This window comes from Macrotis lagotis, chromosome 7, assembly GCF_037893015.1.
Source record: "Macrotis lagotis isolate mMagLag1 chromosome 7, bilby.v1.9.chrom.fasta, whole genome shotgun sequence".
Taxonomy (NCBI): domain Eukaryota; kingdom Metazoa; phylum Chordata; class Mammalia; order Peramelemorphia; family Peramelidae; genus Macrotis; species Macrotis lagotis.
The window spans coordinates 198249884-198274996 of record NC_133664.1 but is presented as its reverse complement, the minus strand read 5'-3'; the positions used below and the strand labels follow the sequence as shown (position 1 = coordinate 198274996).

At 36.9% G+C, this 25113-nt stretch overlaps 1 protein-coding gene across 2 annotated transcripts; it reads right to left on the bottom strand.

The window, feature by feature from the left end:
- Positions 1 to 2760: 2760 nt before the first annotated feature.
- On the bottom strand, positions 2761 to 24273 carry MFAP5 (microfibril associated protein 5). Of its 2 annotated transcripts, none has more exons than XM_074194415.1 (10): positions 24127 to 24273; positions 23507 to 23566; positions 22708 to 22743; positions 15178 to 15213; positions 14797 to 14832; positions 14258 to 14293; positions 13375 to 13404; positions 8254 to 8341; positions 7634 to 7707; positions 2761 to 4483 (listed from the first exon to the last, which is right to left on the bottom strand). In XM_074194415.1, exons 2-10 carry the CDS (start codon positions 23562 to 23564, stop codon positions 4371 to 4373), a joined length of 507 nt encoding a protein of 168 aa, XP_074050516.1. In that variant the 5' UTR covers positions 23565 to 23566; positions 24127 to 24273; the 3' UTR covers positions 2761 to 4370. The 2 variants fall into 2 exon arrangements, with proteins under 2 accessions (XP_074050516.1, XP_074050515.1); XM_074194414.1 differs by having other exon boundaries at positions 24155 to 24272.
- Positions 24274 to 25113: the final 840 nt, after the last annotated feature.

The window sequence follows — 25113 nt, the reverse complement described above, 5'->3', positions numbered from 1 at the left end:
GCCAGTATCCTCTGCTGCTTGAAGGCATCAAAGGGCAGGCTCAGCAGTGAAGGCAGCTGGAGTTTGTTTAGCTGCCTCAGATCAAAAAGACCACAACCAGAGCTCTGTTATACAGTAGGGGTTTTACAAGATATGGCAGGAGGGAATTCTCAAAGGCATTCCATCAAGATAGAGTTCAACTGCTTTCAGCCAAGAGAGAAGATTTCTGGTTTGAATTACAAAGTATAATAGAGAATAGAGCAAGGCAACAACTTATATAGGCAGAATATGTGACTTTGGGATATGATATCAAGGATACCTGGAAAGCATCATTGCCAGGAAGGTATCATCTCCTTGCCCCCAACCAAAAAGAAAAGAAAAGAAAATCTCCTATGAGTGTGTTGCTATCTAACTGTCCACTACTAAAGATTCACCCATTTGACCTACAAATTGTCTTTTATTAAAATGCAAATATCCCTAGAAGGGTACAGTTTCAGCATTTCTTGCTTTAACAAATTAATGCCAGTGAACTTTATCAGATCCTTCTTCTGAGTGTTAAGAGGGAAAAGAGATGAAAATCTTTAGTACATTAGGTGTTCAGAGGGCTAAGGGGAAAGTGATTCCCGGTAAAAGATAGTAAAAAAAGATAGACTGAAGTGGAAAGAAAGAAGCAATACTTTGTCCATTTAAAAATTTTGCCTGGGATCAAATACAGACAAGAACTAAGCAAGAAATTTGGGGGGGGGGGGCTTTATAAGGATGAATTAATCTGTGGATACTTACTGATTTCCTTCCAAGAGGTTGCAAAATTAAGAGAGAAAAGTGAAACACCCTCTTTTTTCTTCTCTGACATGCCAGCATGCTGGTGAAAACCCTTATCTCTTCATGCTTGGACTGTTGTAATAGCCTGTTATTTAGTTGTATTGTCTATCCTCCTTTCAGTCACCAGTGATTTTCTTAAAATGCAGGAGCAGGGGTGGCTAGGTGGCGCAGTGGATAAAGCACCAGCCTTGGAGTCAGGAGTACCTGGGTTCAAATCCGATCTCAGACACTTAATAATTACCTAGCCGTGTGGCCTTGGGCAAGCCTCTTAACCCCGTTTGCCTTGCAAAAAAAAAAAAAAAAATGCAGGAGCAAACATGTCATCCTCCCTGCTCAATAAATTTAAGGAACTCATTACCTCTCAAGGTTTAAAATAAAATCCTGTTTGGCATGCAAAACCCTTCACAATCTAACTTGATTCCTCACCTCACCCCCACTTTCCAATCTTCTTAAACTTTAAAATCTTATCCCCTTCCCTCAATTTCCACTTGTATCCAACGACACTGGTCTCCTTGCTGTTCCTAAACAAGATGCTCCATCTCTTAGATCCAGAAATTTTGCAGACTTTCCCTCATGCATGAGTGCTCTGCCTCTTACCCTTCCTGCCTCCGCAGCTTCAAATCCCACTTTCTTCAGGAAACTTTTCCCCATCCTTCTTAATTCTAGTGTCTTGCCTCTGTTGATCATTTCCTTGTTTGTTTATTGTCTCTCCTGTTAGTTGAGTTTCTCAGAGGCAGGAATTTATCTTTGCCTTTCTTTGTATCCCCACTTAACACTAGCACTTAGCACACTTAGCATTGGCACATGGTAAGCGACTGGTAAGGGATTTTATGAATATTTATCAACTGAATGTCTGAAATCTTCACTTTGTGAAGTTTTGGGGAGATTGTTGGGGAGATCAACAATAAAAAGAAATATACTGGTATGGTCCAAGGGATCGCACCTGCAAAAAGATGAAGAGGTAGGAAGTGATTGGAGGAGTGATGGTCAAAGTTTGGTGGTGGAAACATGTGTCTGGTAGGGAATTATATGGACCAGCCTAAAGAAAAATCATTTAAAACAGAAGAATGGAATCAGAGATGCAGCTGAGTTGTGGAAGCAAAGCACAACTAAGTCTTAGATGTCAACATAACAAGGAAGGAGGAAGGGAATGACTTTCTAGTACAAGCAGAAATAATGCTTTCTTTTCATAATTTTCTTGTGCATTATATAAAATGGCAGAATCGAGGCACTAGGCTGAAGGAAATATTAATTCTAGTCCTACATATAAAAAAAGATAGTTCAAGAACTAGAACAATTGGGGGGGGGGATTTTGCAAGGGAAATGGGGTTAAGTGGCTTGCCCAAGGCCACACAGCTAGATAATTATTAAGTGTCTGAGGTGGGTTTGAACTCAGGTACTCCTGATTCCAGGGCCAGTGCTCTATCAACTGCACCACCTAGCCACCACAAAAACAAATTCTTAAAATGCCTCTCAGAAATTTTGTACCCATTAAGTTCCTATGTAATGTTTAAAGAATACAGTTAATGTTTGTTTATATGTTTGCCTACATTCGAACTACAGGCTGCATGGAATAGAGCAAAGGAAGAGCACAACCTCAGGTCCTTTCTAGCAATTCATCAGCTAAATAAGTTGTGCAAAATTGCACTAAATTGTCCTTCATAGCCATTCTGATTCCCATTCAGCTTTATTTTAAGGGAATAAGACTTCTTAACACTGAAGCATATAACCCCTAAAGAATAAATATATGTCACAATAGCAAAGTGTCTCAGTCTTTAAATGATGGTCTCCAATAACTTATTGGACCACAGCTCTTTTCCTTAAAGATGAATGAAACCATCTCTTTAGGCAGAAAGATCCTTAGGGGAAAAAATACTTATCACTTGTGTAACATGAGTCTGCCCTTTATATAGTAGACTTTTTATCCTCATCTAGAGAGAATAGTCCCCAACACCAAGAGAGAGTAATGCCAAAATTTTAATCCATAGAATCATAGAATTGGGAGGACTTCCCAGTTCCCCCATTTTGGCGGACAACAAAAAATGAGTTAGTGATGACTTGTCAATGATCACAGCTGACCACTGGAATTGACAAGACTAGAGACCAGGTCTCCTGAATTTTTAGTTCAAGTTCTTTTCACTATAACAAACTGATCATTCCAAACATAATTCAGCTCTGACACCTCTTTCCCAAATACAAATGCTAGTCTATGGAATAGTTCATATTTTATGTATTTTGAGAATTGGAGCAAGAGGGAGGAAGCAGCATGGACTGCACTAATGAAAACTCATACTTTAACCCAGTATTATGAATTTAACTTGTGAATAATGTTCTATTTTACCCAAATCTTACTCTTTACCCAAAACAATGACCTATTTCCCAACCCTTTTTATAATGGAATACCTTAACACAATTAAAACAGCATTCTTCTAGGCTATTTAACTGATGGTTTTCCCGTGGAATTTATCAATGACTCCATTGGTAAGCGTTTTTTTTCTTGGATTGTACAAAACCTCCAAAGCATTCCTCCAGGACTTTCACTGGGAAACTATTTCTCCACTGTGACACATAAATCTTAATTTACTGAAATGGATCAATTCATAATCTCATTCTAGTTCTATTTTTCTGAATTAAACTAACTTCTATTCTTTCCTATGCTTTGTTTTCTCCAAGTTAATCACAGTATTTGATTGGTTGAACACACCGAATCTTCTCCACCAATGGGAAATCCATATTCCCTATATACTTCCTCACAGACTTACTTAACACAGGTCTAGAAAATGGGTCAACAAAGGCAAAGAGCTTATTTCCTGGTAATTCAAAGTGATTCATCTATTCCAATTATAGCTCTTTGATTTAATGGGATTCCCTGTTATGTGAGAAGTCAATAAAAATAGTCATTAAATGCTTGACTAAATGAATGAATGAGTCAATTAATAATATCTGGCATCCATATGCATTGCCAGATCTGATCCTAGGAAAGAGATACTAGTCCTTTATTTGGTTTGGTCCTCAAATCCAAACCCAAGTTTTAAGAAAAGTCTTAGGTTTCTATCCTTTAAATATTCTCAGAGGAACTATAGTTCTCTGAGAAGGACATCACTTGCTGGAAAGCACCATTATTTTCCCCACAGAGGGGGACAAACTAAAACTTTAGCTAATACTATAGACAAGTCAAAAGAAGAATAAGGAGAGATATATAGATGAAGAAGAACTAGTAGGGGGAAAAGGGTTCTTTGAAAGCAATATGTTATATGAAATTCTCTAGATTATCAAGAATAGACTCTCCCTATATGTCTTCTTCTTGACACCCCAACTTCCTGAAAACCAGGTCAACTATATAGTCATTAGGTATCCCTATATAATATATACAGTGATGTTACAGATTGGCAGCACCACTTGAATGGTTGAAGAAAGAGCCCAACATTGGCATTTGGGACAGAGGCCATGGGAAAGGGCAGAGGAATCAGATCAAGACATCTTGATATCTTTGGGTGAGCTGACCTAGGAAATAAATGGCTCCTTTTTCTCCCCTCTTGCCCCCCTTTTCCATTCTTCTTCCTTAGCAATCACAGGCCATTGGGCCTCTGCACTTCCACATCTTCACAAACAGGGAGACGGAAATAGTTAGAACGCTGGAGACGTCTTGGAGGAAGACCAGCTATCTGGCGGCAAAGTTCATCTGGAGAGGAAGCAAAAAATGAGAGGTTGATAGATACAAGGAAAGGAGAAGGGCTTGTGTCCAAAGGAAACAATGACAATAGCAACAAAAACTCTAGCTTTTACACACTGGTTACCCATCCTTTCTATTCTGGAAACTGAGGAGTTGTTGAGCAATCAACAATTATTGATTAACTTTCTGACTAAAGCTCCAAGATAGATATTTGTTTAAAGGAGTCCCCAGAAACACTGGGATATGGAAGCCAAGAATTCCCATACCCCATTTTCAGTCTCAAGGTACTTCTTTTGCAGAAGATTTGCACAGGAGCTAATAAGAGCACAAGTTTTCTTTTGCAAGGTTCACTATGTTTCTGTTGCAGAGTCTAAGCAGCTAGTAAGTCAGATGAGGCCATGTCTGTGGTACCCACCCTGCCCACAACCATCACAAAGGAGGTGAGAAGTATCTTTGTTCACATAGTGAACGGTCTTAGGCACAGATGGGCTGGGAAATATTTAACCATTAACTCTCACACTTTTAGCCCAACACACTTCTCAGTTTAATCTGTACAATTAAATTTTTCTCCATCACTTTCTTAAGTCTAGAACATCATCAAAACAATAAAACAAGCCCTGATTATAGTCTTTGCTCTTCCAAAGTATAAATTCTTAAACTGAAAACCGTAACATCTGAATCTTCCAGGCTTTCTAAAGCTTCACTACCCTTCATCCATGACATTCCTCAGACCAAGCAAAACAGAATGCCAAAGTAAGAGCCCAAAATTCCCTGGAGTGCTAGCTCCAGCTCTGTATCTGATTCACTGTGCAATGGGGTGCAGCTCCATCTGTGCCTCAGTTTCCCTATATTTTAAGTAAAGATTTCCATTTCCCAATATGGGAGAAAAAGGAGTCATTTACTGGTATCTTTTCTATATTTATATCTAGATCTATATATATAGCATATATGTTAGATAGATATAGATATAGATGATATAGATATAGATATGGATAGAGATAGATAGAGATAGAGATAGAAATAGAGATGTAGATGTAGATGTAGATGTAGATTAGAGATGAGATAGAGATAGAGGGAGAGGGAGAGGGAGAGGGAGAGGGAGAGGGAGAGGGAGAGGGGGAGGAGGAGGGGAGGGGAGAGGGAGAGGGAAAGGGAGATATATGTATCCTTAATAGGCTTGTGAATCACAGGCAAATATAGTACACAGTGCACTTAATCCTGAAATTTTTGTGTGAAAGCTTTAAGAAAGAAAATGATGATACAAAGCAGCACCGCCTCATTCCCATTCAGTGACCCTGATGGATAAAGCCAGATTGTGCTAAAAAAAAAAATTTTTTTACCTCACTTGTACTCCAACTAACTTCTTTCATCTCACTATCTCTGGGTCAAATTGAGGGAATGTGAATAAAGCATTTATTTGTAGGTATTTGTATTTGTGCTTCCTTTTTTCTAGTTATATTAGAGTGGAGAGCCAATGGACTATAGAAGAAAGACCACTGGACTTGTACTGAAAAGGTCTAGGTTGGTATCTTTGCTCTAACATTTATTAGCACTGTGATTTAGGATAGGTCAATTAATTTCTCTGAACCTTATTTTTCTCATCAAGAAAACAGAGTTAGTGATACTTAAACTATATAACTCATAATCATTCTAAACATTTTAAAAACCTTAAGGTCCTATAGAGGAGGTAGTATGGATAGTGGTTAGGGTCAGGAAGAACATACTGGTTATCTGATCCAAACAAGTCCTTTAACTTCTAATGTCACAGGAAAATCTGAGCCTATAAGTTATTGATAAGTTTTCTATTTGCCTGAGTGTAGGGAATTCCCCAATTAGATAATATCACAGTTCTGAGCTAAAAGAAAGCACTATATAAATTTTTGGAAGAATTAGGATATTTGCTCTTTCCCTCTCTTTTTCCCATTTGAGGAAATGGAGAAAATAAAATGTTTGCCCCAAGAGCAAGGTGATGAATCAGATTCTTAATTGTAAAGAGATTAAAGGTGGAGAAAAGAGCAGTAGCAATCTGAGAGACTGAATCCAGACCCTTAGGGATATTTTGGTCATCTGTCCCTAGAAAGATATCAAAACTTCAAATATTTTCATCCTACTTAGAAAGTAGGAATTCAGTGTCTACTCTTCAGATCACTGGAGGAAGGGGGGAAAAGAAGACTATCATGTGAACCTTCTCTTTCCCATTTAAGGAACAAGGGGCTTCAGGCCAAGAAAGGATTTGTTGGACAAGTGCCTCTGTCAGAGGCATCCTCATGCTCAGGAAATAGACCTCTGGGAACTTAAATAAATATTTAGAACTAATAAGAATAACAATAATAGTTCATATTTACATAACACTTATATTTTTACATAGCACTTATCAATGTGTCAAACTATGCCAAGCACTTTGCAATTATTATCCCATTTGATCCTCACAATAACCCTGGGAGATAGGTCCTATTTACTATCCCAAATTAACAGATGAAGAAACTGAAGTAGACAGAGGTGAAGTGACTTGTCCAGTCACCCAGGCAGGAAGTGTCTGAGTCTGAATTTGAGCTCAAGTCTTCCTGACTCCACAACCCAGAGTAGGATCCACTCCTCACCACCCCACTAATGATTCTATGATTTCAATTTTGTTTTCCTTCTTTAAAATAAGTTCTATTTTAATATTTAAATTTATATTAAATTATATTTAAAGTAAGTTGCCCAGTTATATTGTGAATTAAATGTTTACAAGTAAGAAGTCTATTTCAGTATATTAGGAAATACCATGGTCCCAAGTTTCCTAAATGGACATTGAGTCATGAGTAAAAAAAATTATCCTAAGTATACTTGGTCCCTTTATATATGATAGAAATGTGAATTAGGGGCAGCTAGGTAGTGCAGTGGATAGAGCACTGGTCCTGGAGTCAGGAGGACCTGAGTTCAAATCTGACCTCATACATTTCATAATTACCTAGCTGTGTGACCTTGGGCAAGTCACTTAACTCCATTGCCTTGCAAAAACCATGAAAAAAAGAAATGTGAATTAGTACTATTACCTTTGGCAGTTTTCTGCAGAAGAAAATCTATCTTACTAGGTTTTGACAAACAGGCTGTACTTCCCTACAATAAGAGCCCCCAAATCCTTTAACCTTCTCCAACCCTAGGTTCTTATATTACCTTTCATAGCCTCGTGTTCTTTACAGATGATCCTGGAACAGATTTCCTTGTTGATGATATACATCCTGCGGACACTGGCAACATCCAGAGAAACCAAAAGCAGTAAAGGAAAAAGACAAAGACACTGATTAAGAGGGAGAACAGAGTCAAGCTTAGCTCTGGGGTGTGGTTCCTTCCAAGCCTTAGTTCCCACTTCCACCCTATGCTCAGCTCCATTCCCCACACACATGCAAGCCTTGGATTTCCCAGGGCTATTCCACTTCTGTGTTGGAAATGTAATGAAACCCCCATTCACTAAGCAAACTTCTTCATTAGCAATCAAACTTGAAAATTGTTTGAGAGCTGCTCCCTATGTTCTTCTTTACCCAGTATTGTAACTTTGACTTTAGTCTTCTCCCACCAGACAACCCATTTTCACCACCAGAATCTCCTTCTTAACCAAAGTAACCCATGTCTAATTGCTCCAGTCTTGCCATTGTCAGAACTAGTTAGTCTAAAAGACTTTAAGATTCTTGCTGTTTCCTTAATTTTGAAAAGAAAATTTCCCTAGGAATCCCAGTGTGCAGGATTTACTTATGCCATGCCAGACAACGAATTCTGAGGGTTTTGTGTTCCCTTACTTGACGATGCATAGTTCATGGATACACTGTTTCACTGGCCGATGGACAGAGTAGAGACGTGTGCAGGGAAATTGCTCCTCCCGGCAATCTGAGGAGAGCCCAACAAAAAGGGAACTTCAGAAAAGAGGAATGGTTAAGAAATTAGGTAGAAAGAGTGGTATACGCTGTTTTCTTTGGGTTGGAATCAGTTACTTATCTTCCTGCCTCAATCTAAAATGTTTGCAGTCCCTCGGGTATCCTTTTTACTGTGGGTATCTTAGTATTCCATTTTATGGTAGTTACCTACTTTTTCCAAAGAGCAAATAACATTGAGAGAGGAACCTGATACATTATATGTAAATGTGTATATATATATATATATATATATATACACATATATTAAAAATAAATATGCACATAAAAATATATGTACATATGTAATTCATTCTATATTAGAAAGAAAAACATTCTCCATCTCTATTGAGCTCAGAACAAAAAAAAAAACTCACTAAAGCTTAAGAAGCAGGAATGTGATGCCACCTTTAAATATTTTACTATCTTAAGGACCTTAGAGTTTCTCAGATGGGAAACTGAATTGTCAGATGGAAAAATATCCAAAACTTCATGGAAAGTTGAGAAATAAGAGGGTTTTATGGTTTTTGTTTGTTATGGATCAGGGCACAGATGTCAATGGAAAATTCTAACTCTAATTGTTATTTGATATTCAGATCTCAAAACAACCAATTACACACCACACAAGGAAATCAAATATACTAGGGTAAGAGATTCTCAACTAGGGATATGAGAAGCTTTTCAGAAGGTAAAGGGAATATTTGTCTGTGTTCTGATCAACACTGTACAATTTTATGATACTAAAAAATGTTATATACCAAATAAAATTTTATTTATAAAAAATATTTTAATTCATGTGTTCATGTAAATGATTAATTCTAGAATTTATTTCCTTTTAATTTGAAGAATGACATTGGAGGGCAGCTAGGTAGCTCTAGGTGGCCCTAGAGTCAGAAGTACCTGAGTTCAAATCTGACCTCGGACACTTAATAATTTCCTGTGACCTTGGGCAAGTCGCTTAACTCCATTGCCTTAAATTAAAAAACAAAGAATGACTTTGGAGAAAAGTTTTTATGAAAGACAAAGAGTATGGGAACCAAAAGAAGCTGGGAATCTCAGTAAAGAGAAGGGGAATTTCAAAACTATACAGCTGTTGGTCCTGTTTTTCCCCAAAAAGAATTAAATGGAAAAAGTGTGAAGGAGAGGAAAAAATAAAAATCAGGAACACTTAAAATTTCAAAATTATGGAATCTAATACTTGAAAGGGACCTCAAAATACAGTTAGCCCAACACATGTCTAAATACATACCCCCCCAAAAAAAGATATATATCCCTTCTACATCACACTCAGTAAGTGGCTATTGGACAGGTCAAGAGGATCTGAGTTCAAATCCAGCCTCAGATAGATGACAATTATTAGCTGTGTGATCCTAGGCAAATCACTTAACCCCAATTGCCTCATCAAAAAGAAAAAATTCAAATCCACCTTTTTTTAAGACCTGCAGTCAGAGGAAAACCACTACTTCTCTAGCCAGCCCATTCCACCTTTCAATAGCTCTAATTGTTAAATTTTTCCTTATATCTTCAAGTTAAATCTGCCTCTTTGCAGTTTCCACCCATTTCCACTAGTTCTACCTTCTAAGGTTAAAGAAAATAAGTGTAATATTGTTTTTCTAAATGAGAATCTTTGAAATACTTGCAGCTACTATGCCACTACCATCAGTTCTCTTCTCCAAACAAATCATTTCCAGTTTCTCCAAATCATTCTCATAAAAAATAATCTTGAAACTCTTCACCATCCAAATCATCTTCCAGGTGTGGCTTGACCATGACAGAATTCCTTCCTTCCACAATGAGAATGAATGACTATTCTTTGGGTCTGACCATTGAGCTATTTTCAAATCTGCCTGACTGTCCTATTGTCTCCCCTACATCTCTCCATCTTTTCCATGAGAATAGTATGGCTAGCCTGCAAATACTCAAAAGATTTTCAAATATTTGATATGTGGAAAACTTTTGATGTGGGAATTCCCTCTGCTTTTCATAATCCTAAGAAGTTACAAAAGATACATAGAGATAGTCAATTCTTGGTATTAAGTATCAGAAGTAGAATTGAATCCAGATTTTCCTGACTCCCAAGTCTTTCACTCTATCCACTATGTTATGCTGCTATACCAGTGTCAAAAATAAGAAAATGAAGTTAATGTGACATGATCTACTGTTGCTAAAAAATATTTATTTTTGTGAACACCATGTCCTTTCTAAATGTTCCCTATCTTTTTAATTATTCATTCTAGATTTTTTCTAAGAATCAAGGTCAAGATCACTGGTCTATAATTTAGAGAGTCCATTTTCCTTTCTTTTTTTTGAAATTTGGACAACCTTTGCCATTTTCCAAACTAGTGGAATTACATATGTATCCCTCGACAATATTTTCAAAGACCCCTGACAAACAGCATAGAAATGATATCTACCAGTTATTCAGAGTTCATCTCTGGTTGATAACTTGATTTGAAAAAACTAGGAGTTTCTCATTCTCTTACTAATTATCTGAGTTATTCACCTCTCTGCAACTAGTTTGCTTTTCTGCCCTCTATAATCCAAATATAATTCTCCTAATCAGAGAAAATAAAAACAAACTAGTAATTAAGGATCTTTCCCCTTCTATCACCTTCCATTCACACAAAATAGAAATCTTATCCCTTCTTTAATCCAATTTTTAAAAAACACTTTGGTTCTATCTTTCCTTTTCTTGACAGTTTTAGTTCCTTCTGAGCTTCAAAAATCCTGACAATTATAATAAAAACTGTCTCTGCATTAATCCTCCATTACTTCTCCTTGTTTTCATCTCTTGTATATTTCTAAAAATTCAAATTGATCAATGAGCTCCTAATGAATTAATATTAATCCTTTAGATAACTTCCACTTTTCCCACCTCATCAAAATTATTTCTTTCTGGCTTAAGAATTGGGTTCTCTTTTTGGTTCTGAATTTTTTTGCAAATTAATGAGGTTAAATGATTTGCCCAAGGTCACACAGGTAGTGAGTATCAAGTGACTGAGGCCAGATTTGAGCTTGCATCCCCCCCTAATTTCAGGGCTGGTACTCTATCCACTGTGCCACCTGGCTGCCCCCAAGAATTATGTTCTTAAGAGTTTCTTTTGCACCCTGATTTGAATTTCCTTGTAGTATTGTAATACCTAATAATACCCTACATTCTCTGAAGTCTTAGAAATACTCTGTCCTGCTGTGAACTCATCCAAACTTTCTGGAGAGCAATCTAGAATTATGTCCACAGGGCAATAAAAATGTGCATACCCTTTGATCCAGCAATATCACTACTGGGTCTATACACCTGAAGATATCACGAAAAAGTATAAAAATATCACTTATATAAAAATATTCATAGCAGCTCTGTTTGTGGTGGCAAAGAACTGGAAATTAATGAACGTCCATCAATTGGGGAGTGGTTGAACAAATTGTGGTATATGTATATTATGGAACACTATTGTTCTATTAGAAACCAAGGGGATGGGAATTCAGAGGGGCCTGGAAAGATCTGCCTGAAATGATGCTGCACAAGATGAGCAGAACCAGAAGAACATTGTATACCCTAACAGCAACATGGGGTTGATGATCAATCTTAATGGACATGCTCATTTCATCAGTGCAACAATCAAGGACAAATTTTAGGGTATCTTTGATGAAGAATACCATCTGTATCCAGAGAAAGAAATTTAGAATTTAAACAAAGACCAAAGACTATTACCTTTTTTTTAAAAAAAAGTTATCTTTTTATGTAATTTTGCCATCTCTTACATTTTATTTTTTCCTTAAGGATATGATTTCTTTCTCAACACATTCAATTTTGATCAATGTATAGCATGGAAATAATTGTAAAGACTATCAGATTGCCTTCTGTGGGGGGAGGGAAGTGAGATTGAGGGAAAAATTAAAAATTAAAAAAAATAATTAAAAAAATATTCTGTCCCAAAATCTAAGGTATATATCAGTATATTTATTTATGTGGGGGGGGGGGGGTTTCTTCAGTAGAGTTCTTAAAACTGGTTGTTCACTTGTTGGAGCCAATTCGAGAAGATTTTTGTCATGATGTGGGTTAGAGTAGATGGCCCAGAGGTCTCTTCCACTTCAAATTCTGTGACTTCCTTCCTCCCTCTCACCCTCCAAGTTTCCATCCATTTCAGCCCCAGCAACTAGCTCTTCTTCTTAATGAGGATCAACTCTTTTATTTCAAGGCAATGGGGTTAAGTGACTTGCCCAAAGTCTTACAACTAGGTAATTATTGTGTCTGAAACAAATTTGAACTCAGGTCCTCTTGAATCCAAGGTCAGTGATCTATCTACTGTGCCCCCTAGCTGCCCTTGAGAATCAACTCTTAAGAAGAGCTTCTTTCATTAATTACTCTACCTTTTGAAGGATGAAATTATTAAAGTCAAGAAATCATTAACTAAACTGCCTTATGGGAGTTTCTTTGGACTGCCAAGTTAGACTTCTGTTCCATTTCCCAAATTCCTCCCTATTTACTCTTTCTGTTAAGGTTGTCAGTAGTGTGTTCTTAAGACAATATTCTTTTTATTTGTTTCTTTTAGATCTTCACCTAATGTTCTTCCCAATATTGTTCTCTCCCACTCAAGGATTTCCTTGTATGAATCTAATCTTTTAATATACAATGCTATTCTGAACTCATCTTTTTTCCTTATTCTATTCCCAATAAATAAAGAATACCCTTCCAGAGTCATATTCCAAACATAGATTTCATGCCACCAGTCCTGAGACATCTAAACTCATAGGTGTCTCCTTGATATCCTATTCATTAATCCATAGTAAATGCATTTGTGTATAAACTCCAGAAGACTTCATTTTATTTCCCATACCCTAGAGGAAGATGATTAAGAAAGGAATTGATTGTAAAATTCAAAAAACAATTTTAAAAAAGAAAGGAACTGAAACATAAACTAGAATTTACACCCAAGAGTAAAGGGGCAAGAAACAATAGCAGTAAAGGAAGGGAAGAAAAGTACCAGAGGGGCATGCAAGATACAATCATACCTGCACTTGTGTTTTTGTCACTGGAGTTGGCTAAAAGACAGAAAGTTTTTGCTAGTTACTATTAGTTTGTGATGTCAACTACTCTGTTACTGCTGTGTGGGTGAGAGTGATGGAAGAGGTAGGGGATTTCATTGAGATTCATTCAATTTTTCAGTTGCCTTTATAAATAGCCTATAAAAAGACTGCTTTAAAACAAGATTCCAGTAGGCTGAATTGGGGAAAAAAACTAAATCTATCCTCCTGTCCTGTCCTGGGACTTGAGAAATAGCATATGATGCTAGTGCTTTTCAGCAGTTAACTAGAAACTTGAACATAATAATGCAAAGGTCCTAGTGTCCAAGAAGTATTTTATCTAGGGATCTGAGTGTAGAAACAAAATTTTGGTGGAAATGTCAATCTTTAAAAGAATATGATTCTTTCCTATTGGGTTTGTAGTGGTAGGCTTTGTGGGATTTGGCTTAAGAGAAGCTTTCATCATTTTTCTGCCACCATTTGATTTGGACTAGAAGTAGGCAAAGAATGAGTTTTGGGCCTCAGGAAGGCTAGAGCAAAAGCTCCATGATCAATTAAAGATCAAATTACCAACAGGAGATACTTAGAAGGGACATCATTGAAATAGTTACCAGGTAGTATTCTTGGGAAAATTCTAGTTCTGAGAATAAACTAGAGCTATCACAATGTGGAAGAGGGATTCAGGGAGTACCAATTGTCCATTTTATCAGTGATTTTCCTTTCCACCAACCTAGAAGGAGATCTTAGTCAAGGGGGAAACTCTCCCTATAGTTAAAAAAAAGGTATCTACTTGAACAATAAACACATCTATTTTGGTCTCTGTCCCTTAACACTTCTGGGGAAGTCCCTGGGTTTCCAAAGTCAAACTTACCCTGATCATCTATGGAAGGTGCAACATCAACAAGAACTGCAAAGAAAAGAGAGTGGGGCAAAGGGAGGGAGAATAGAATGAGTGATCTGTAATGCTGGCAGAGGTTAAAAAGGGATGCTAGGGTTGAAGAAATTCTTTAAGAAAATAAGGCTAGATTTAGGGGTTAGGTAGAAATTAAACTAGCTATGAATATTCACTAAAGAGAAGTTCCACTTACAGATGGAATAGTCTATTTTTCAACTTGGTTATCAAACTACTTTTGAGTAAACTCTTCCTCTAAGGTTAAAGTTCTTAAAACCCGTGTTCTCCTTATCTCTCACTTGGAATTTGTGGCACTTCCTTACCTTACCTTCTCTCATGCAAAAAAGATCATAGGATAACAGGTTTAGGACTAGAAAGTATCTTAGGTGTTATATGTATTCTGAGCTTTTTAATTTTACAGATGAGGAATCTGTGATTGGACGACCTCAGGCTACTGTCTGAGTATAATATTATTCTGGAAGAGATAGAGATGTCTAAGGTGCCAGATTACAACTCACCTGTGTCATCTGTTGGGGGATCATTCACCACCAGATCTGAAATATTCCAAGTCAGATTAATATACAGAGACAAAAGAGAGAAAATTATGAGGGGAAAAAAATGAGCAAGAGAAATAATGTCTGAAGGGAGACCTAAAGAACTAGGAATTGAAAAAGGGGATCTTAATGGGCAATTATGAAGTTAAACCCTTGGGAAAACTGGCTTCTATTTGGGAGGATTAAGAATCTGAATGGAAAGGAAAGTATAATCAGAACAAGCTTGGCTTTATCTATCAATGAGGTTTTACACCTATTTAAAATGTCTAATACTCTCCACTTTCACTTTTTCTTTTGCAGAAGTCAGCTCCAGTTTTACTTCTAGTATACAAGAAGGATACTTACTAGGATCATCTGTAAATGTCTCTTGAGTTGTCTCATCTGAAATAAAGATAAAGGATGGATTTTTAGAGATAATTCCTCTAAGGAGTTCCAATATTCTCCACTCCCCACCTCTGCCCCCAATTCTACCCTGAGTCTTTCCCTCAATAGCCTAAACTTTGAACCCTACATGTTGTTATTACCATTTCCTCTCTTGGGACTTCAGAAGACAGGAGATCATGAGAACTCATCTAATCTCCCTTATGGAATGGTGAGAATCACCAAGAGAGTGTTCAGAGCTTGCTTTGTGTTTTTGTCATGGGAAAAAAAAGTTTAGGAAAAATCCAAATGTAGTTATTTTCACTTCAACAAGACATTCAACAAATTGTTTGCCAACTATGCAGAAAGTTCATGAGGAAGATATAAATCTAATAAAATGTAGGAAGGAGGTAAGTTTCACCAAAATAAAAAAAAAGCTACAAAGGTAAATAGTACAAAAATCATTAAGGGAGTCAAGGAGGACAAGGTCTAAAAAAATCATTCAAGTTGTCAATTAGTAAATATTTGGGTAGAAAATTGTAAGCTAAAAGGAAAAAGAGGCATGTGATCAAATATTCAATAACCTTTTATTGTAAGTCCCTGTGCTAAACACTGAGGATACAAAAAGAAGCAAAGGCAAATCCTGGCCTCAAGGTATTCACTATCTAATGGAGAGACAATAAACAAAGAAATATGTACAAACTAGCTCTATATAGGATGGAGAGGAAATAATAAATAAATGGAAAGAGCTAGAATTAAGGGAAAGACTTCATAAAAAAAGATGGGATTTTAGATGGGACTCATTAGGTAGAAAAAGAGGAGGGAAAGCATTCCAAGAATAAGAAACAGTCATAGACAAAGCCTGAAGTCAGAGATGGAGTGTCTTGTCCATGAAGCATCAAAGAGGATAGTGTCATTGTTAGAAAGTAAGACTGGAAAGGAAGAAAGAAGATAAGTTATAAAGGGCCTTGAACTTTGCATTTGATATTGGAAGCGTTAGAGAAACCAGTGGAATTTATTGACTAAGGGGAAGGGGGAGGAGGGAAAGATGATATGACAGGCCCCTCAGGAGACTATTGCAATAGTCCAGGTGTAAGGTGATGATGGCTTGCACCAGAGTGGTGGCAGTATCAGAGGAAAGAAAGAAATATATTCCAGAGATGATGCAAAGATAATTGAAAGGTCTTGGCAACATCTTGGAAATTGGAATTGAGAGATAAGGAGGAGTTGAATATGCCAACTTGATTGTGAGCCTGAGAGACTGGAAGGAGGGTATTGCTCCCTACAGTAATAGGGAAGGTAGGAGGAGGGAAAGTTTTAGGGATGTCTATTGAGTAACCAAAAATAGATATAGATATGGGATTGGAGGTCAAAAAGTTTCAGGCAGAAGAGGTAGATTTGAGAATTGTCAATATAAATGTTGTCAACATAAATGAGATCACTAAGTCATTTAGAGGGAGAAGAGAAGAAGACCTGGAAAAAACCCTATGGGACACCTACAGTTTAGAGGGTATAATCTGGATGAGGGTTCTGCAAAAAAGAATGAGAAGAAGCAGAGAGGAGAACAGGAGAGAGTGATGTCCTAAGAACCTAGAGGGTACCTAGAGAGAACAACAAGAAACAGAAGGTTTAGATGACTCATTTGAGAAATTTAGCAGTGAAGTAAAAAAGGGAAAGAAGGAGGGATTAAAAAGAACCTGTTTTCAGAAAATGACTAATATGTAAACATGCTAAACACAAATGTACATGTACAATGTTCACTAGAATGTTCATTGCTGGGGGAGGGGGTTGGGAAGGGAGGGTTGAAGAAAATGATGAAACATAAATATTCATGTGGATGAATGTTGAAAAACTTTTATAACATGTAATTAGAAAAATAAAATAAAATATCAATAAGAAAAAATGATTTAAAAAACTTGTAAAAAAGAACATTTTTATGTTTGATGTTTAAGAAATAGTGAATAAGAAGAGATCCATGATATATATGAGTCTATATGACAGCTTGTCCTGGTGGAGGCTAAAGGGAATAGGAACTGGTAGAGGGATTTAGTTTTTGTCAAGGATAGGGCTTTTTTGTTCTCTTGATCAAAAAAATGGATAATACTGTTGGGAACTTTTGAGGAATAGAGGAAAGAATTAAAATAGCTTGTTGAATGGTCTCAATCTTTTCAATGAGGTATCAGTCTACCTTATTTGTTCTTAATGTGGGGGAGAGGGAGTAGGTATAAGTTGAGGGTAAAAGGAAAAAAATGAGAGGAATCAATCAAATGGTTATTAAGCATCTACTATAACTCAGTCACTTAGAACAGAAATGAAAGACATTGAAACTATCTTGGTACAGGTAGCAGAGTGCATTGAGCATTATTACTCAGGAAGAGCTGAGTACAAATCCAGATTCAGACACATACTAGCTATGTGACCCTAGCAAATCATTTAATATTTATTGCCTCAAAAATAAAAAAAGGTCTAACTGGGAAATTTGTAAAGGTGATACAAAATATATACAAAGTAAACATTTGAGTGGATCTGATAAACTCTCCTGTGGGAGATGGCACTTAAGTTGATCTTTGAAAGAGACTCAGGATCCAAGAGGCAGAGATGAGGATGTGGAATACATACATTCCACAGCCAGATGGTTAAGGGCTTTAAATGTCAAAGAGAAGAATTTGTATTTGATCCTAAAGTCTGGAAAGATACTAGAGTTTCTCAAACAGGAAAAAAGACATAGGCAGACCTGTGCTTTAGAAATATAAGATTGGCAGTTGTATAGGTGATAAAGAGACCAATTATGAGGTTGTTGCAATAGTACAAATAAAGTGTGTAAGAACACAAATAGAGTAGTAGCCACGTGAATGGTGAGCAGGGAATTGATGAAGGAAGAATCAATAAAACTTGGCAATGGATGGGTTGTGTTGGGGTTAGGGAAAATGAAGAGTCATGGAAAACTCTGAAGTTAGGAACCTACTTGAAGAATAGTGGTACCCTCAACAGAAGTAAAAATCACCCTGGGGAGATGGAGGGGAGGTTACTCTGTCCTGAACTTCCTGGAGCCAAGAGTCCTTACCTTCACCACGTTCATATTTAGCTTTGCTATTGTACTTCTTCTCCTTCCACTTTTTACCTCTTGCTCAGAAAATTTTTTGTCAAATCATCACTACTATTTGTCAATGAACTATCACCATCCCTGAATTCCCAAAATAAAGCATTCTTCCCCAAATACTACTTTAATATATGTTGCCCACTACTATTCTCCCTGAAGATAGGGTCTGTTTCACTTTGTATTGTTTCCCAGCACCTAGTACAATGGTTGGCAAAGAGTACCCACTAAGTTAGTTCATTCATCCATTCATTTGTTCATTTCAGTTAAGAACAGAAGAAAAATTTGGGGAAAAAAAATAGGAAAAGAGGAAATGGATAAATATGATATAAAGTAGAATTGTCCATCTATAGTAGGAAGATTATATTCCACAAATTTGTGTAAAAAATGAAAACAGATCAATGTTTTAGCTTTCCTCAATGACATTCAATAGTCCTTCAGTAAAAACAGGAATAAGATGTTGAAAGTTACTCAGGGATAGGAAGTCTAAAAGATAAGAGCCTCTAAAATAGCAGCTAGTAAAACAGAAAAGTAGCAAACTATTGAGTCAGGATTAGTTATGTAGGCAAATTAATTCAGGGCATGGGGGATGGATAACAAAATAGGAATGTCAAAAGATAAATGATGGAAGGTTTAATTCATGTTAGAAAATGAGAGAGGTGGAAATTAAGTGATATGATAAGAAAGAAGAATTTTAAAATCATTTCTTAGAAGTGGCATAGTTAGGGATGATGGTGCCTAAGGTTTGCCCATTATGATTGTGTGCTTCCATAACAGATGAATGGAGTGGTAGCTGGCATGGAGGCAACCAGTTGTTGTGGTCTGGTTGTTATAGAGGCTGCCAATAAGAACATCAACATCAGGGCACCTAGGTGACACAGTGAATAGAATACAGGTCCTGGAATCAGGAGGACCTGAGTTCAAATTTGACCTCAGACATTTGATACTTGCTATATGACTTTGGACAAGTCACTTGACCCCATTGCCCAATAAAAGGAAAAAAAGGATATCAAAGTCCTAAGGTGATGGGAAGTGAAAAGCACATTTGATTTGTATCCTGATTTTTTACATCCCACTTCTTATATTACCTGTGTAACCTAGGGCAAATCACTTAATCTCCTTGAACTTCAGGTCTCTTATCTGTAATGTGAAGGCTCTTGACTTCAGTTTTTAGAGCTATAATTCTATGGTCTAATGTTAAAATATTTGAGAAAGATAGGGATCAGCAACACAGTTGAAGAAAAGTTTGACTTTGTAGATGTTGAATAATTAAGAAAATTGTGTTATTTGCTCTAAAGGCCTTAAAAAAATGGGAAAGATTCCACTTGTCTGAGAAGGATAAAATATAGGCATTACTTAAGACAAAAGAGCAAACTAAAAAATCTTTTTACTACACCTCCAATTTTGAGAATTCTATGTAAATGACATATATAGTAAAGAGCTGCTAGTAGCAATGCTTTACATATCTGACATCAGATTCTATTAAATGAAAAATTCTTATGCTGGGATTCTTGCTTTTTTGATATTCAGCATTGGATGTTCAAATCTACACTCTGTTAATAACTACTATATAATGATGGGCAAGTCACTTAACTGATATCCAATCCTAAATTTATTCACTTGCAATCTAAGGGAGTTTAACTACACAATCACCTAAACATATATAGTTTCCCATAGGTTTAAAGTTTGATATGGTTTACTAAAGGTTCTTTTGATTATTTCTTGATGGCTGTTATTGATGTTAGTGGTGATGACAGAGTGGAAACCCTGGTGCTGTTCAAAAGTACTTCCCTGTCACAGACTATAGAGTCTTAATTGCAAAAGAAAATATAAAGTAAAAATGGGACAAGGCCTAAGTTGGTTTCTGTTAAGGAGGAGCAAACAAACAAACAAAAAACCTTTCTGAAATTGTACATGATATTCTCTCCTACCACAGATTTCTCTTACTTAAAAACTGAAGCAATTTTGACAATCTTGCTAAAAATAAAATTCTATGCATTTTTCTATCAATATGGATAGACTCTAATCCCTCTATCTAAAAGTGATTTATTTCTACCACCCAAATCTCTTGGGCCACTCTGATTTCTCTGCATATTTAATCAGATTTTAAGATGCATTATAGTTAATTGTGAATACATTTCACCTTCATTTGTTTATAAGCACTTTGAGGTGGGCAACTATGCTACGTTTCATTTTTGCATCATTAGTACCTAACGTAATAAATGTTTAATATAAATTGATTTGACTCGAGTTCATAATATAGTCAATGCTGTCCACTAGGTGTCAGCAAATTCACAGCATTTAACTGCCTTTTGCAAGCCCTCTAACTCTTATGTGTTTGCTCCTGATTCAATTGATCATAGCCAGATAGGACATAGAATAGTTGTGGAGAAAGATATTGGAAATAAAAATAAAATACTGAAGAGGGAGCCATGTCTTTTTTTCTGACTGTTGCTAATACAGCGGAAGGAAATATACTTAGATTGGGATCCAGTGCAATCCAATTCTATCCAAAATATAGACCAAAAGGATGGCAAAACTAACTAAACTAGGGTCAGCTTAAGTGGAACAATAGATAAAGCCCTCCAGTAAAGAAGACCTGAATTCAAATCTGTTCTCAGATACTTGATACTAGACCTACCGAGAGAGAGAGAGAGAGAGAGAGAGAGAGAGAGAGAGAGAGAGAGAGAGAGAGACATGAAAGATTGGTCTATGAGAGTCACTGATAGTCCAAAGAATATTAGGGTTGTTTAAAATATAATCAAAGTTAGACATCACTGAGATACCGACTTTTTCCACAAAGACAGAGTTCACTCACAAAAACAGAGACATGAATCAACAGGAGCTCAGAGAAATAATGAAAGCTGTCATCCAAATTTAGCAACAGATACTAGTGGTTTCAGACCTATCTCCAAATCCCTCAATACCTGAATTTTATCAGTTCTCAAAGAGGCCAAGAAAGACAAATAACTACATTAAAATACAATATCCAAATTTTTCAGATCTTTTCCACCAAAGATCCATTTTCACAGTCAATCTTTATGACACTTTTTCTCATTTTTTAAATTCTGATTGTCACAGTGGGAATAAACATCTTCCTGTTTCTGTGAAGAACTAATTCTTATGTGGTACAAATGGAAACTTATTTTCTTTCAACTTTTTCCTGAGGTCAGTTTTCCTTTTAACTAATTTGTATACAGTAAATCTCCTTTATTAATAACAAAAGGATCCTTTCCTGGATTTTTTTCTGGATTTCTGATCTGCTTGCTAGACTAGAAAATGAGGAACATATCTAACAAATTATACAATGTGCTCTAAGTTACTTTGGAATATTAAGTCATTTGACTTCTCTATTCCTCACTTTCCTTGTCAGTTGAAATTGATGATTTCTAAGCTCTAATTATTTCATAATTATATTGAATGTTCTAAGGAGGTGAGGAGAGGGGAGGGAAAAAGGAGGAGGAGTTAAGAGTGTTTGATTTACCAACTCTAAAAAAAAAAAAGAAATGTATCTCCTGGTACTAATTTCTTTTTTCTTTTTTTTTAAGTTTTTTTTTTTTTTTGCAAGGCAATGGGGTTAAGTGGCTTGCCCAAGGTCACACAGCTACATAATTATTAAGTGTCTGAGGCTGGATTTGTACTCAGTTCCTCCTGACTCCAGGGCCAGTGCTCTATCCACTGTGCCACCTAGCTACCCCCTGGTGCTATTTCTTAAATGAATCACCACTTGCTTCTTTATTAGCCCCCCAAAAAACAATTTTTAATAAATTTCTATTAAAATAGCTTATCTTTATGTCATCAGCATTTCTCAATGTATCTCAGAGTATTCCCGATGTATTTCTCCCTCTCAGAAAGTTATCTATATAATACTTTTAAAAAGAAAAAAGTTCAGCAAAACTAACCAACACATCGAAAAAATTGACACTCTCTGCAGTATTCCACACTTATAGTCCCCTGGCTTCCTCAAAAAGGAGATGCTTCTGAGAAAACTTTCTACTCTTATCTCTGTGGCTCAATTATTCCATCTGTTAAATTCATGTAATAACCCAATGGTTTCTGTCTGAAATAGCTGGAGAGTCCATTTTCCTTGGAAAATTAATTAATCAACAAGTCTTTATTAAGTAAGCATTATGATAGGTACAAGGAATGAAGTAATGTTCATTTTCATGTAGTACAGAAAATGTAAGAGAAATTAATAAAGGCAGAGGAAAACAGTCAGAGATATTCTGAGAAAAGGGTCTTCAAATATATGAAAGAACAAGAGACATTTTAGTGTCTACAGTATTCTATTTCCCGCTGCTCACCAGAGGTATAATCTGCTGAGTGTTGTGGTGTGTGGTATGTGGTGTGTAATCGTTAATTGTTGTACCAACCCACTCCATTATATCCCAATAGAATCCAGAAGATGGAACACTTACCTCCTCGTTGACCATTAACCCCTAGTAGAATCCAATCTACAAGAGAAAGGGTTGGATAATTGCAACCAACAACATTTTCTTCCCTCTTAATGAGATATCAGGCAATAACCATTCAAGATTATTCCTTAATTTACTGCACTGAAGAATTTACAGTCATAGAAATTCTTCCTTAGTAAACCTCGTCTGGTGGAGAAGCAAGAAAACTAACCCTAGTTTTGCAAATCAGAGGTCCACTCCCAGTTCATTTCCACACTGACCTCCTATGTTCATAAAGTGCATACATGTTCATGTATGTATGCATGGGTTTATGAGCATGCATGTTTCATTCAGGAAGGTTCCTACTTTGCAATATATATATAAGTTTCATGTGTGTGCTCCTTGCTCTTAAATGTGTATGTGCCTACATAAATGTATCTCTATGCTTCTGTATGTTTATGTCAGCCTTATTTCTCTCTGTCTATAAATCTGAGTGGGTGTTTTTCCTTGGCTTATGAATACTTGTTTATTTGTCCTAATAACACTGCATACAGTTTTCAGTGAATTTTTTTTTTGCCCGTCTAGGGTGAATTTTTTTTTTGCCCATCTAGGGTCTTGTCTTTTCACATTCCTGACTTTCCCTTCCAGACTTAGTTTTTATTGCTCCCTTAGCTAGGTGAGGTACTGATTTTTGTACCAGACCTTGATAATACTACTACTACACACACACACACACACACACACACACACACACACACACACACACACAGAGGCTTTGGAAATAGACCCTTTTGAGAGAATATTGAAAAAGGGAATGACTTACCAGAGGGAATGAAGAGTGCAATGAGGCACAGCAGAAGCTTGGGTCCCAAGGGCAGCATCTCTGTCGGTGGGGGGAGGGAAAGAAAACAGTGATGTAGGAGAGGATAATAGAGTAGGGGAAAAGAAGAGTAAGAAGTCAAGGAGATAGCAGCATCTAATTCTGGATTGGGATATTCTGAGATCCCTGCCTCTTTCACTGGTTGGTATTTTCTCATATATACTATTTCCTACTTTTTCTTTAAATTTCCATCTTTCATCCTCACCATATTTTATCCACCTCTTCTGATTTTTTCTACTTTTTCTTGTTTACTGTCCTTTGTTCTTTTCCATCTTTCCTCTTTTTCCAGAGTATGAGGACTTTCCGTATACTCATCAATCCATCCTTGCTCCTTCCCATCTAGAGCCACATGCCCCATCTTAGAGTTTCCTCCATTCCTTGACACCCAATTCTCCTTGATTTCTTGTATCTTTCTCCTTTCCTCAGCCTCCTTTGGTGTCTCTTTCTTCTCCTGAACCTTAGAACAAAATTTGCCATTCCACTACTTCAAGCTCAGGGACCACCACCACTACCCCCCCATTCTCTCTGCCTTTTCAGGGCCCCAGACAACAGGACAAACTCACTAGGTTCAGTGATCTGCTTTTTCCTTACCGTCTCCTTTAGCAGTTGAATATGTCTTTACCCTTTTTTCAGTCAGTCCCCCCTTTGGCTGGGAAATAAGACGAGCAGGGCCACTCCCCAGGAAGCATTCCAAGTTTGGCTGTGTCTAAAAGAATGAAGTAGAGAGAGGGAGGAGAGAGGGAGGAGAGAAAAAGAGAGAGAAGAAGCAGGATGGAGTGTCATAATGAGTATGGAATGAGAAAAGGGGAGGGGGGAAATAGGAGAGCTTACACTCTCCGTGCAAAGGTTAGCACCCTAATGATCCCACTCTGTGGTATGGGCTCAACCTATTAACGAATCCAGAGCACTTGTGTGTCATTCACAGCCTCTGGCCCAATCCCTCCTTTTGTCTATAGGCCCTTCTTATCTAGCTAGTTCCCCCTCACTCTTTCAATTATTTATTCACATCCACTAAATAATATCGATATCTGTTTTCCTTTTAAAAACAAATTCCCCCATCTTTCCATTCTCTTTCCATTCACACCTCCCTCCTACACCACCATTCTTCTCTTCCCTCATCCCTTTTATTTCTGTCTTCCTCAGTCTCTTGCTTCCTTCTTTATTTCAAGCTTTCTGACTTCTAGACTCTTCTTCTAGAGGTTACTTCTAGAAATTACCATTCTTCTCTGGGAAATGATTGGCTGACTGGCTTAGGGTAAAATTTGAGAATCAATTGTAAAATTCTGGCCAAGCCCATGGTAGGGCTCTGTGGGAAGGCATGGTGACCCAATTTGTTAGGATTGATCTTTGTACAACTTATACTGAGCATCTTGGATGATGGCACCCTTACAGGCACAATGTCAGGGACAATCTGGAGATCATGGTCATTTGGACTTGAAGTCAGGAAAATCCAGGCTTAAATAATCTTGGCATTTATGAACTGGGTGATCTTGACCATTTCTCTGAACTTTAATTTCCACATCTGTAAAATGGGGATGATAATAATATTC